Below are 13,190 nucleotides of genomic sequence, written 5' to 3'. Positions count from 1 at the left end.
TTATCAATTCATGCCCTCGAGTTGATCTTCCCCTACCACCGCGAGATGTGCCACCACTAGATCTGTCACCACTACGAAAGTTTCCTCCACCACGAGAGGTACTTCCACCGCGAGATGTAGTTTGACTACCATGCCGTAAGGGACACTTGCGCTTATCATGACCAACATAATTGCAAAATGAGCATTTTCGAGTGTATCTCCCTGGTGGAACATCCATTTCATTAGGAATACGGGAGTATGCTTTCTTTTTGAATTTACGGATAAATATTTTATTTGCAATCATGGAAAATGGATCCGGTGGCCAATAACTCTCACTACCAAGTGGGTAGAACCTTCCAGCATACGTTTTTGCATAATTTTCAAATGTATATTCCTCAGCCATGTACGTGGAGGCGTTCTTTCCCATTGCGATAAAACACTTGAAGGCATGAGAACATGGCATGTGATATGATTGCCACTTGTCACATGTGCATGTTCTTGGAATCTCACAAATTGTGTGGTCGTTGCCTCCTTCACCTTGGTGCACACTTGTTGTGAGTTCAAATATGCGCTTTGCATAGTTGTACTTCATCCGGTCATGTTGTTGAGCCTTAAATTTGTGATACTCGAACACTTTTGACGGTTTTGGCATCTATCTTAGATCGTCTGCCGCAAGTGCTCTGGCCTTTTTTGATCTATTGACGAACCGCTTCATAACCTGCTTAAAAGTCATTCTCACCATTGCGGTAACGGGTAGTCCCCGTGCAGATTTTAACAAGCCATTGAATAACTCAGAGTTGTTTGTTGTCAGCATCCCCCATCGCCTACCTTCATCCTGGTGTAATGTCCATTTGTCTTTATCAATTACATTCAACCAGTGGAAGACTTCCTCATCCGCCCGCCTAATAATCTCCATCTGTCGGTGAAACTTCTTCTCGCCTACATCCAATTGCAAAGTGCTGGGCTTCGATATGCCTTTTGGAAGTTTGCCTTCAAATGCCTAAAACAATAACGATGGTAGGCAAAGGGCGGCTGCCACCCATGCAAATTAAACATATTGTGCAATATGCCAGCATTTCTGTCTGATATAACACATATGCCCATGCGATCCTTAATTACGTGTTGCCTCAAGTAGTCCAAAAACATACCTCACATACTAATGCTCTCATTAGCTGCAAATGCAAAAGCTAGAGGGAATATAGCTCCATTTGGATCCATTCCAACTGCAATTAGCAGCTTTATGTCGTATACCCCGTACACATATGTTCCATCTATTGATATTACAGGCTGACAATGAGCAAAACCATCAATGCATGGTTTGAATGCCCAAAACACAAACTCAAAAATATTACCGGCACACCAAGCCGATTTGAGCTTCCATTCAACAACGGTACCGGGATCGAAGTGTTGTGGCAGCCGCCAATGTATCTCTCGGCAACTTCTTGAAAGAGTCCTCCCAATTATCATACACTAGCTCATGTGCATGCCTACGCCCCGAATACGTCTTTTTTTTTTGCCTACTAATAGTTTTGCGATATATAAGCTTTCGGGATTTTTTTTTTCGAGCTTATTTTAATACAATCTTTAATAGGGTACAACTTATAAGATAAGTTGAAATATCGGCATATAGCAACGAGGAACATCGTATTAACATCAAAATTAAAATAAACTTAGGCCAAGGGGATACCTTGGGCTTTTTCCTATGTCGCTAACTAACACACGAGCAATCATATTGGTATATAGATTGCAATGATCATCTGGGAGGTCACCCATATCACAAGTGTGCTTTGTGTTGAACTTTGAAATAGTCCACATCTTTTCAGCAGTCTCCTTACCACGGAGCATCTATTCGCAACCTTGATATTTTCGCTTGCAGACCAATCTCCAAAGTTTTCGAGTGGAATCGTCAACTTTGAACTCCCTCATCCCTTGGATGCAATAAATCTTAACAGCCCTTTGCAATAATTTTTTTGAGTTGAAAATCATGCCTTTTTCAATAAGAGCCTTTTGTTTTACAAGATCCACTGGCTATTTCCACAAACTTCGCCGAATATGATCATCATCCCTAGTAAAGACAAAGGCATCTGCGCGATCTTGAAGATGATCAAGATAGGGGATCTCATCGGAATGCCAACGAACCAAGGTCGACTCTTCTTTGTTGAAATTGGCTTTGCGGGCGAACACAGGTCGACTCTTGTTGTTCAAATGGGTGCTGTGAATTCAGTTCTTCCTAGTGTGCAAGACTATTCATCATGTCGTGCAACAGTTCTACTTGATGTTGAGGATTTGTTCCAACCTCAACCTCATCCTCACTTTCTTCATCTTCACTTTTCTCCGCATTAGGTATTTCCTCACTATCACTCAATGATGTCACTATATAATTAGGATAATCCGGACTATCCATAGCAGGTCTTTGCCTATAATTTGGTGCAACCACCACATTCTCCCTACATAAGAAAGTAGAGTATTTTAACTACTACACATCAAATAATACTATTGATGTTAAAAAAATAGATGTACCGATAGTAATCAACTGCACCGAAACTTGAGGAAGGACCATCGTTTTGAGTAGTTGGATAGGCTGAGGATGTTCCAACTTAATTCATCCATCCCGATTGAGAGGACTGTCCGATATGATCCATATCAGATATATAACCCCTAAAAAATATAACCAACATCATTAGTAGCATTCAAGTAATAAATATATGCCACTACACATAATAATAATGATGTAAATAATGAATATTTATCACTGCCCATCAAATTGCTGACTTAAACTTTCCAGAGGCATTTGACTCGTCAAAATTTCTTCATAAGTACTCATGTCAGGGTAATTGTGTTCATAAGTAGGTTTCCCCTGAGTGACTTCGGCCTGAATTCTAGACGAGGCTTCCCGACGAGGTCACTTTCGGGCTTCCCGAGGAGCTGTAGCCATGAATTCAAGTCGATTAATGGAGACCTTCTCTACGTACATTTCAAGGACGTTTAAAGTTATGCATTCCCTATAATCATAAGGCGCTTTCAAATAATCCGTCAAAGAACCATCGTCTTGAATGTACCACTGTCCATAACTAGTTACACCTTGCGGCGTAAATGACATTAGATATTTTCCAATTATATTTAAATCAAAATCACTCCTACTAACTTGTAGTCTATTATACAAGGCTTGGAGTAGTTTTGAGAATTTTAAGTTAAGCGGAAACTTAACATAGCATTTTGGGGGAGAATCATAACGCAAATTATTTTTCTCGAATATAATTTCTCCGTCCCCGAATAAAGAAATTCTAATTTTTGGAACATCTTCCATCTTTTGACTAATTTAGGAGTACAAAATGTAAAAGTTGGATGAAACTTAGAATTTGTGTTAAAAAATTGGATGAAAGTTAGAAATTGAGTTTTTTCTTTCATACTAAATCTGTATTAATAAGGTTTGAAGTTTGAATATTCAACCAACGCATGCATGCAATTAGTGTGTCTTGCAGTGTTACGTCAAGTCAAATTAAGTACGGAGTGTTGCATAACGCATGAATTAGCCGCGCTATGTCAGTGTGTGCCAGTATAACACAGTAAATTACTGCGTTATGTCAGGATAACGCGAAATTCTTTCTATACATGTATAGCGCGATGATTCTCTAACATAACGCAGATATATTCTTTATCTATGTATGATTGTTGTGTTGTCACCCTCAGTTGTCATACAGAAAAACGTCATAATTTGAATCCAAAATTTGTGTTTCATGCAGCAAGTGTTATATAACGTAATTTGTCGAATAACTACCAACCACACAAAATTGAGTTAGTATGTCATTTTTTAACCAATTTGGAGATATTAGTCGTGTTCTATCGTTCTCTCCAAGAGACATATTCGACGCAATGGGTAGGACACGGGAATTGGATGAAGATTTTGAATACTCGAACAACCCGAACGAGAGATACAACCAACGTTACAACAATATGATGACAGACGAGTGGAATTGGCGTGTTTCGGAAGCTGCAAAGACTGGAACAAAACTTGAGGTCACTAGGGCTTAAACGCCCAAAAAGATGTGCTATGTCAATGCCTCGCGGCACTCCACGAGAGTTGAATTTTGCTCTTAACTGTTTTCGCGAAGATAATAATCGGATGAAAATGCGTTGCCTCAGGGTAGAATATGGTCAACATAGTTACATCAGATTCAGATCCAAGTGGGATTCAGACTGTGAGATGTCCGATGAAGATGATTCCCCTTGATATTATTAATAGTTGTACTGTATTAAATAAAGTTGGTGGGGTCATAGTCATGATCCCACAACCTATTGAGTTTGATTCCTATATAGAGAGCTTTTTGCTACTTATTATCTACTTAAAATTCAATACCTTTTGCTACTTAGTATCTACTTAAAATTCAATGTCGAATAGTAGAAATATAGACTGGTCGGTAATTTTTCCACAGGATTCGAATAGCAGTGGTGATGACAACTCAAATCAAAGCAACTATTCCGGTGATTCCTCAACCGATAACAGTGAATTCGTGCTGGACTATTTCAAGCCCCACCTTTTAATAGAGCGTAATAACGATTTTCGCGAGCTGAAATATACAAATCCACGTGAATATTATTGTGGTTTATGTCGCGAATGGGCATATCGGTACGCCGAATCACAACGTCTTGTTCGTGACTTGCAAAATATCAACGCTCAAATCCCAACAAGGTACTTAATAACCATGCCTCGAGTAGGTCCAGAAACTTGCGAGGCTGCTGTACAAAGGATTAGAAAAGAAAACAACAGAATGCTAGCAAGACGTTGTAGATTTTACATGCTAAAGTTGGCCGAAGAACAAGCATCATCAACCGGTAGGGAATTAACATCTATAGAAAAAAGATATGTCTTAAGAAACCCAAAATATTGTTCTGAGGACGATATTGAGGACTTCTATTCTGATGATGATTAAGAATATTGTGATTTTAGTTTTATGTTTAATTTATGATGATGTTGCTATTTTGAAGAATATTAGTATGTTTAGTTTTTCATCAACTCAAGGGCATGAATTGATGAATGTATCTTAAGTTTTTTTTTTTTTTTTTTTTTTTTTGATGATTGTATTTTTACTACTTTCTGTTTGTTATTAATGAACAAGTTTAAGTATTTTCATATTGTTGTAACTTAAAGCTAATGACACCAAGTCTTCAAACAAAAATGGAGTTCGAGCACTTTTCAACCACTAAAACGGCAATCCGAAGTTTTGCTTATCCTTGATGTATTGAGCCTAACTTATTAATCGTACAAAAATAAGTACGGTTCTATATAAATTATTGAAGTTTCGGGGTCCCGAAGCATGATTAATCTATGGCTAAAGTACGTTAACAAGTGTAAAGAAAGAGGAGTTAACCAAAAGAAAGGAAAAAAAAAAAGGAAAAACAAAAAAAGGGGGACCCTTTAACGCAAAGAATTTACTGTGCTAAAGGAGTTAACGTCGCCGTTACAGTTAACTTCTTTAGCGCAGTAAATTACTGCGCTAAAAGTACTTATGTCACTTTTTTTTTGTTGGGGTATTTTGGTTCAAAAGGTCTTTTTTGAGGTCATTTTGGTTCCGAACTCTGCATGTTAGGGAGTTGCATGATCTTCAACAAGATCTGTTATAAATTTTGGGTGCTTTTTTCCCCTATTTGAATCTCATTCTTTTTCTTGCGGATCTCACTCTTTGTCACTATATTTTTTTTGTTACTTTTTTTTCATTCCTCTTTATTGTTTTTAATGTACAGTTCAACTTTCATTTGTAACTTATGTTGGACTCAGTAGAAGCATTTTTATTCTTCTTCTTAGTTAATAGAGAAGACAAAAAGTTTGAAACTTTATGTTCATTTGTTAGATTAGTACATTAATAATATTCTATTCATTTTTGGTTTAAGCTTTTGATAAGTGATTCAGGAGATGCTTTTGATGGAATTAATCTTGCTCTTTTTTCAAAGTAGCTGGTTATTGATTTTCCTACTTAATATTTGCAGTTTATTGAGTTGAATGAACTCTCTTGCTATTTCTTAGGGATGTTGTTTTTCATGTTAATATTTTTGTGTTTCACTGTTATCCATCTATAAATCATTCATGAAATGCTTGTTTCTTAATTGAGGTTTTGTTAGAAGAACCTCTTAGTGTAAAAAAATGAAATGTCTGTATATGAAATAATTGGAGTTTTGATATCCCTTTTAAGATTACTTAGAGTTTCTTTATGAAGATTTGTAAAGATTTTTCATGAGAATTTAATCGATATAATTTCTCATAATATATGATCAACTGTTAGATATATTTATATAGTCATTTGTTATATTTCTGATGTTTTTACTTTATCAAAATTAACAGGAAAATTTATGGAATCACTAGAGCAGCAATGACAAACTGGGGCGGATATTGATCAAATTAAGATGCAATTGGAGGTTGCGTGGGAGGAGAGAAATCAGAAAATCGTGCGGGTTCGAGCCTCAAGCAAGATACTGCTATTGTAATTGGTTTCATAGATGAATTATATATTGTGAATGTTTGAAAATTTAGATATGTAACAATGTGTAACTTGAGACCTATTTTGGAATCCAAAAATTTTGATTCGTATAGAAGAATTATTCTGATTAGCAATGCTTTGTGGCATATTCTTCAATTTGTAGCAATAATATTTTAGAATTCGTAGCTAATTGTATACATAATTGCCAAAAATAAGGTTACGCATTTCACTTCTCGTAGCAAATGAAGAAATTTTTTAGCTATAATTTTATATATTTTATGGCTAAAAGAATCGATTATTAGTTATGTACAAAAATATTTGTGGCAAATAATTTAACTCATTGCTATAGATTTTTGAACTTGTAGCTAAATGTAATTTTGTTTCCACGAGACTGAACTATAAAACTAGCCACCAAATTTGTATTTTGTGGCAAATAAATTAAACTTTTTGCTACCAAAGAACACACTGTAGCTACAATATAAAGATTGCTACAAGTTTTATTTGTCGTGGCAAAGGAATAAAATTATTTGCTATAAATATATTTTTCGTGGCAAGAACATTTTACCGTCACAGCTACAACACAAAAAAATTCGTAGCAATAAGTATTAGTCCCTAGCCACGGACTATGTAAAGTTTGTAGCTAACTTTTAGCTACGCTACATATTGCTTCAGAAAGAAATATTGTAGCTAAAGTGTTTAGCCACAGAAGTTTTCATATTTAGCTACAATGTATTTCGTAACTATATATGCATTTTGTTGTAGTGAATTGACTAGAAGATTAGAGGCATGTTGGATAATTTTGACAGTTTTAAAGTACTTCACTGTTTTAGAGAAGGTAATAAAGTTGCTGATAAACTGTCAAATTGTGATTTAGACTATAACCAAACTACTTGGTTCACAAATTTCCTACGGTTTATTAGAGATGTTAAAGGAGAATTCAACATGGACAAGCTTCAGTTTCCTTCATTCAGACATAAACACAACAAGAACAAAGTCATTCTGGATACTCAAGTTCTTAGAAACTACACTTTTGATGTTCCTTAAATTCTGCAATTTACAGGGAAGACTCTAGCAAAGAGTCGCTTATTCCCAACCCATTTTTTGAGAGCTAAAATGTGTACCTACTCTTGTAATGATTGGAGCATGTTCCAACCATGTAGGAATCTGGATTTTTGGATTACCAATCCAACTTATGTAAAGTTCTTGATTATGAAATAAAGTGAACATCCAGTCTCAATCAGATGTATGATCTTTGATTTAAAATAAATAAATAATAAAAAAAAACCCTAAAGGCGGGAGGGGGGGTTAGGTATAGATCCTAACCTGTTGATTTCATAATAAATTTGAGATTAAAAGAGGTGACTTTTTGGCCAGTCCTCTTTGAGATACATTTAGGATGAGAAGTTCATCAAAGTGAAGGAAGTGACCATGAAACATCCTCATTCATTAAGCTTTAATAGTTGAATGAAAGCGCAAAGACTGAAAGTGAACAACATGTTCTTATTTGCTTTGAAATTGAGAAGTATATGGATGAAATGTCATGTGATGCTTTACCTATGTATTTTTGCGATCTATTTTTTGGGAGACCAGGATAATATTATAATGTGTTAAATGAAGGGAGGAGTATTGCCTCAAAAAAGAGGGGTTGGGTTGTTATACAAACACTACAAACGTCCTCTACCCACCCTCTTGCCACCACAAAAAAGGAGCAAATTTCATTTAACTCCCTTAACCTTTAAGAGCTCGTTTGGTAGGTCTTAGATAAAATAGTCATGGTAGTATATGTGGTATTATTTTGTACAATATTTGGTTGGTATTTTGAGACATGTATAACTAATACATGGATTATTTAATACATCAAAGGGTGTATTATTTTATACCACCACCATCACGGGATAACTTATTCATGGATAGCTTATACATGGATAAAAAGTTAAAACGACAAACTAGCCTTGTTTTGTTAGAAATCTATAGAGGTCAAGCATTCAAGGGTATAATTGTAACAATTTTTTTTTAAATTTTAAAAATAAATAAATATTCAAATGGTTTTTTTTTATGTCCAATTTTAGTGCAATGAACCAAACGCTAACCAAAAATTATTCCTATGTTATTGATTCATGTATTACTGATCCCTACAGTAGTAATCCATGCATTACTAATTCATGTATAATTTGTCTTTGAACCAAATGACCCCTTAATGGTGTGTAAATAATATATCCTTCATCTTTTTAATGAGATTAATGATAACCCCTTTGAACAAAACAAAAATTGTAAAGTTTTTCTCTTTCTTCGAAAATAAGAAATGTTAATACACACGTGTGAAGCATTCACTTAGGCATTTTGATAGCTGGGTCCACTACCACATTGAAGTACCCTAAAAATAGGGTATATTTGAATACTCTGCCAGTGTAGTATCATTATATGTCTTGAAAGTATAACAGATAATAAACGTAGACATTGGCTAAAATAATGGAGTTTTAGCTAAGTTTTGAAGATTTGGCTGGAAAAAGAGTAATACACAATTGGAACAAATAGTCGTTGTATCTAAAGAAGAAAAAAATTCAATTGAGATAAAATATGTAATGTATATTAAGAAGAAACCTGCAAAGGTGACCGAGTTGGTTGAGAAGGGGATCTCCCAAATTAGAGGTCTCAGGTTTGAAATCCCCTGCATATATGCTTTATCGGTCGAGCTCATCGCACAATGCTTGTCTAGTGCGATTTACCTCTCCTTTACTTCACTGGAGCGATCGAGGCTTACCCTGTGCACACCTAAAGGATAGTGGCGTGGGTTCCCTTGTCATTAAATAAATGTACATTAAGAAGAAAAAGGAAAGTTGGAAAATATCCCATTTGGAAACTGAATTTCTTTATTTTGTTTTCTTGAATCCCACATGTCTAATTAAAGAGAGTGTATCTTTGCCACATCATCGTCCATGGGGATCGAAGCTATTAAATTACAAAGTTCAGAAGAGTAATTAGGTCAACGTGAAGTTTAAGAGTGCAGTGAATAAACATTGTCAAATTCAAGGGGTCCCGATCTATTCTGCTAAGAGAAAACGATAATTTGGGCTTTTAGTTAAAACTTCATTTGATTTGTGTTCCATCATCTGACCTAAATATTTTTATAGTACAAAAACATCATTTTCTGATATTTGAGCTACCAAAAGTGAAATTTCTCCTCCAAATCAGTGAGGTGAACTCCACGATTATTTTTACCGTACAATAGGCCCTTTTCCCTACCCACTTCGCATAAGGGAGAACTTTGTAGCTTGAAATTCCTTTTTTTTTAACCAACATTTGAATATCCATCCTAGCCGCACTAAAAAAATAGGGAATTTACAACGACGTTTTATCAACAACTATATTGTTGTTGGCAAAAATCGATAAATGACAATAACTTAATAAAATTGTTGCTATATCATATAAATTTTTACCACAAAATCATTTTTGTTGGCAAACACTTTAATGTTGTCATATTCTACGGTTAAGACGATAACTTTTAAATCTAAAAAATTGGCCAACATGATAACGTAGAATCTCTATGTTTTTTATCCAAAGAAAAACGAGTAATCATTATTCTATCCAACTCCGCAAATTCAGGTCCCGAATGCTATGGATCATGGAAGTAAACTCAACCCAAGAAAGCAAAAGGCAAATATACATCATTTTCAAACATCAAACCTCATTTTATCCTTTATACAAACTTAATATCCTTGCAGATTCAAACAACCCTAATAATCTTTCTTTAATGGCCATTCTTCCATTGCTGGTTCTACATCTCCAACCTTAATTAAAAAGGTGGATTAATTAACCAGCAATGGAAGAGCCACAATCAAGACCACCACCACCACCACCAACTCCACCTACAACTCCGTTATCCCTCGTCAAGCCTTCTTCGAAAAATAATAAAAAACGACCCGTAAAAATATTTAGAGCCTTCCGAAATGTGTTCCGGTCCTTCCCTATCATAACGCCCGCATGCAAACTCCCTTCCCTCCCCGGTGGCCGTATACCCGAAGCCAAAATCGGCGTCACTGGTACGTTATTCGGGTACAGGAAAGGTCGTGTCTGTCTCTCGATACAAGAAAACCCAGGAACTCTGCCTACCCTGGTCATTGACCTGGCCATGCAAACCAACGCGTTGCAAAAGGAAATGAGCCTTGGGATGGTGAGAATCGCGTTGGAATGCGAGAAAAGTCACGATAGTAATAAAGAGAAAACGAAGCTTCTAGAAGAGCCATGTTGGACTATGTTTGTAAATGGGAAAAAAAGTGGTTATTGTGCAAAGAGAGATGCCACAGAGGAAGATCTCCACCTCATGGAGGTGCTTAAGGCTGTGTCTATGGGGGCGGGCGTCCTGCCCCCAAAATCTGACGTGGAAGGACACGTGGACGATGAGATGGCGTACATGAGGGCACATTTTGAAAGAGTAGTGGGATCAAAGGACTCAGAAACCCTATATATGTTGAGCCCAGATGGGAATAGTGAACCTGAATTGAGTATTTTCTTTGTGAGGATATGAATAAGATAATATCAAGATTATGGGGTTTTTCCAAAATTAAATTAATAACAATTTGTAAAATGATTTGTTAGGGTTTAGATATATTTGTATCTTTGTAGGTGTGGGAATTGAAGGATTTGGTGTACAGGATTAAAGCATTGAAAGGTTCTTAGGACTATCCAATTTTGATTTTTTTTTTCTTTAATTTTCCTGTTGTGGTTGTTTATCGGTTATTCATTCAAAGTTTGAAGAATTTTGTTTTGTTGAGAATTTTATCAGCTCTAAATTGTTCTTCCTTTTAATTTGATAGCTTGCCAGATATTTTTTAACTCTAAAGGAATTCATTGGATGATTTTTCCTGGATTTGAGTTGTGTTTTTCCTAAATTCAAGTTTTTTTTCCAGATAAATGCGAATGAAAGCATATTGCAATATTCTTGAGTCTGTTAACACTTTTTGTTATTGAAATTTCCACAAAATTGAAAATAAATAATAAAGAAATGACATGACACAAAATTAAGAATGCAGATATATACCCTTCAATGTGTAGTTAATTAGGTTGCAATTCCTGCAGTTGCATATAAAAACCCTAGGCATTCGATGGGTTGCCTTTTAATTTGCTCCTCGCGTTTCATTTATAGTTTTATACAGTGAACCAAATATGTACCCCACATCTTTGTCGCAGTATTATCGTGAGACAGCATGGTTAATGACCAGTTACGTTGCTTGAACTTTCAAATTGAGTAATTAATTCTATGTGCATGCGGTGATCTTTGTTGCTCATTACGAATCTTATAAGTGGACTTGATCGTGCCCTTGGGCTGGTCAGACTCATGCAATGACGACGTTATTGAGTTAATGCTTCTTGTTTGTAATAAAGTACTTGAGTAGCGAGATAATGATTCCTAAATGAGAAATCCACTTTAGTACTTAGTGGAATCGGCTCCCCTCTAGTACGTACTGCACTTCCCACTTCGAATTTGTGGCATGCATCATGTATAATATTAAATGGTTAAGATTATTTCTCCTTAATTTTAATTCTAAGCACACCCCTCAGAGAAATAAACCGACTTAAAATCTCTCTTCCTCTATATTGCCACTGTCTCACGCAATGAAAGTCTTCAATATATCACACAGAACAAAAATCCATTTCTCTTCTTCTGTGAGTTCCCTTCATTTTTTATTCTCCTATTCCAGAGTGCTTATAAGTTATAACTGCTGCATGCAATCTTCTTTCAGTTTAACTCCATTTCAAATTAGTACTCCTATATGTATGTATTTTCCGACCTTCAGCTATTGCCATGGCTTCTGAATGTTACGGCCAATTTTTGACACATCAAAAATAAATAAAAACTGCACAGAATTTATTTAGTGTTTAAAATATTACACCAAAATTAGACACATCAATAGTAGATAAAAACTACACCGAATTCATTCGTTGTTTTAAATATTACACCAAGATTTGACACATGATCAATAATAAATGAAAAACTACACCAAATTTATTTAAAATTTTAAATATCACACTAAGAAGCAGAAGACAAATTTAAGAATGATCCATGATCTTTTAGTGTTTGGGCATATTATTGTAAATTTTACATAGACTGGCATTGCGTGGTACAGTGGTATTGGGAATATGGAGGAAGAGTGATTTAAGTGGATTTATTTCTATGAAGGATGTGCTTAGAATCAAAATTTGGGATAAAGAAACTGAGCCATTTAATATTATACATGACACGTCATAAATCCAAGAGGAGATTAAGTACACCGGGCCGCAGCTTGTTACCGTACTTCCTTTTTTATTCCAAATTGGTGTTCCGTGACATTGACATATTTCAGAGCAGGAACAGAGAGAAATTTTATTCTGTGAGTCACGTAACAAACACTACTTGTATGAGACTCTTTTAAAATCTGCCAAGTGGGATGCCGGTCCCACTACCAAGATTAGCTTATCTTCCTCTTTCTTCCCTGTCTAAAACCCAAAAACTACTATATACCAATTGTCATTCTGCCATTTATGGACTACAATCGACCTATCGAGAAGTCATCTTTAGAAAGAAAAGAAAAAAAAAGGCATCAAACTTTAACCGAAAAAAGTGATTCTTCTAAATTCAGTTGCAGATTATAATTAATTAAGGCGTGAAGATTCACTATCAAATTGAATAATCAACGAAGAGAATAGAAAGAAACACTTCTACCTTCATGAGACTCGAGTAGTAGTGATTACATTAATTCG

At 35.5% G+C, this 13,190-nt stretch overlaps 1 protein-coding gene and 1 long non-coding RNA gene across 2 annotated transcripts; both read left to right on the top strand.

Annotated features, from left to right (window-relative positions):
* The first annotated feature begins 5,589 nt into the window (after nucleotides 1-5,589).
* LOC132060697 (uncharacterized) lies at nucleotides 5,590-6,462 on the top strand. Its single transcript, XR_009415982.1, has 3 exons — nucleotides 5,590-5,679; nucleotides 5,869-5,927; nucleotides 6,317-6,462. It is a non-coding gene; the product is annotated as an uncharacterized LOC132060697 (long non-coding RNA).
* A 3,677-nt stretch (nucleotides 6,463-10,139) lies between these two features.
* On the top strand, nucleotides 10,140-11,209 carry LOC132060696 (protein MIZU-KUSSEI 1). The gene has a single exon (XM_059453662.1). It carries the CDS (start codon nucleotides 10,273-10,275, stop codon nucleotides 10,975-10,977), a length of 705 nt encoding a protein of 234 aa, XP_059309645.1. The 5' UTR covers nucleotides 10,140-10,272; the 3' UTR covers nucleotides 10,978-11,209.
* The last annotated feature ends 1,981 nt before the right edge of the window (nucleotides 11,210-13,190 follow it).

The sequence above is a fragment of the Lycium ferocissimum genome, chromosome 6, assembly GCF_029784015.1.
Source record: "Lycium ferocissimum isolate CSIRO_LF1 chromosome 6, AGI_CSIRO_Lferr_CH_V1, whole genome shotgun sequence".
Classification (NCBI taxonomy): domain Eukaryota; kingdom Viridiplantae; phylum Streptophyta; class Magnoliopsida; order Solanales; family Solanaceae; genus Lycium; species Lycium ferocissimum.
The sequence above is the reverse complement of the archived record's forward strand: the minus strand, read 5'-3'. Positions and strand labels throughout refer to the sequence as shown.

Coding starts and splice junctions, on each gene's coding strand:
- LOC132060696 (XM_059453662.1), top strand. CDS start 10,273: ATGGAAGAGCCACAATCAAGACCACCACCACCACCACCAACTCCACCT.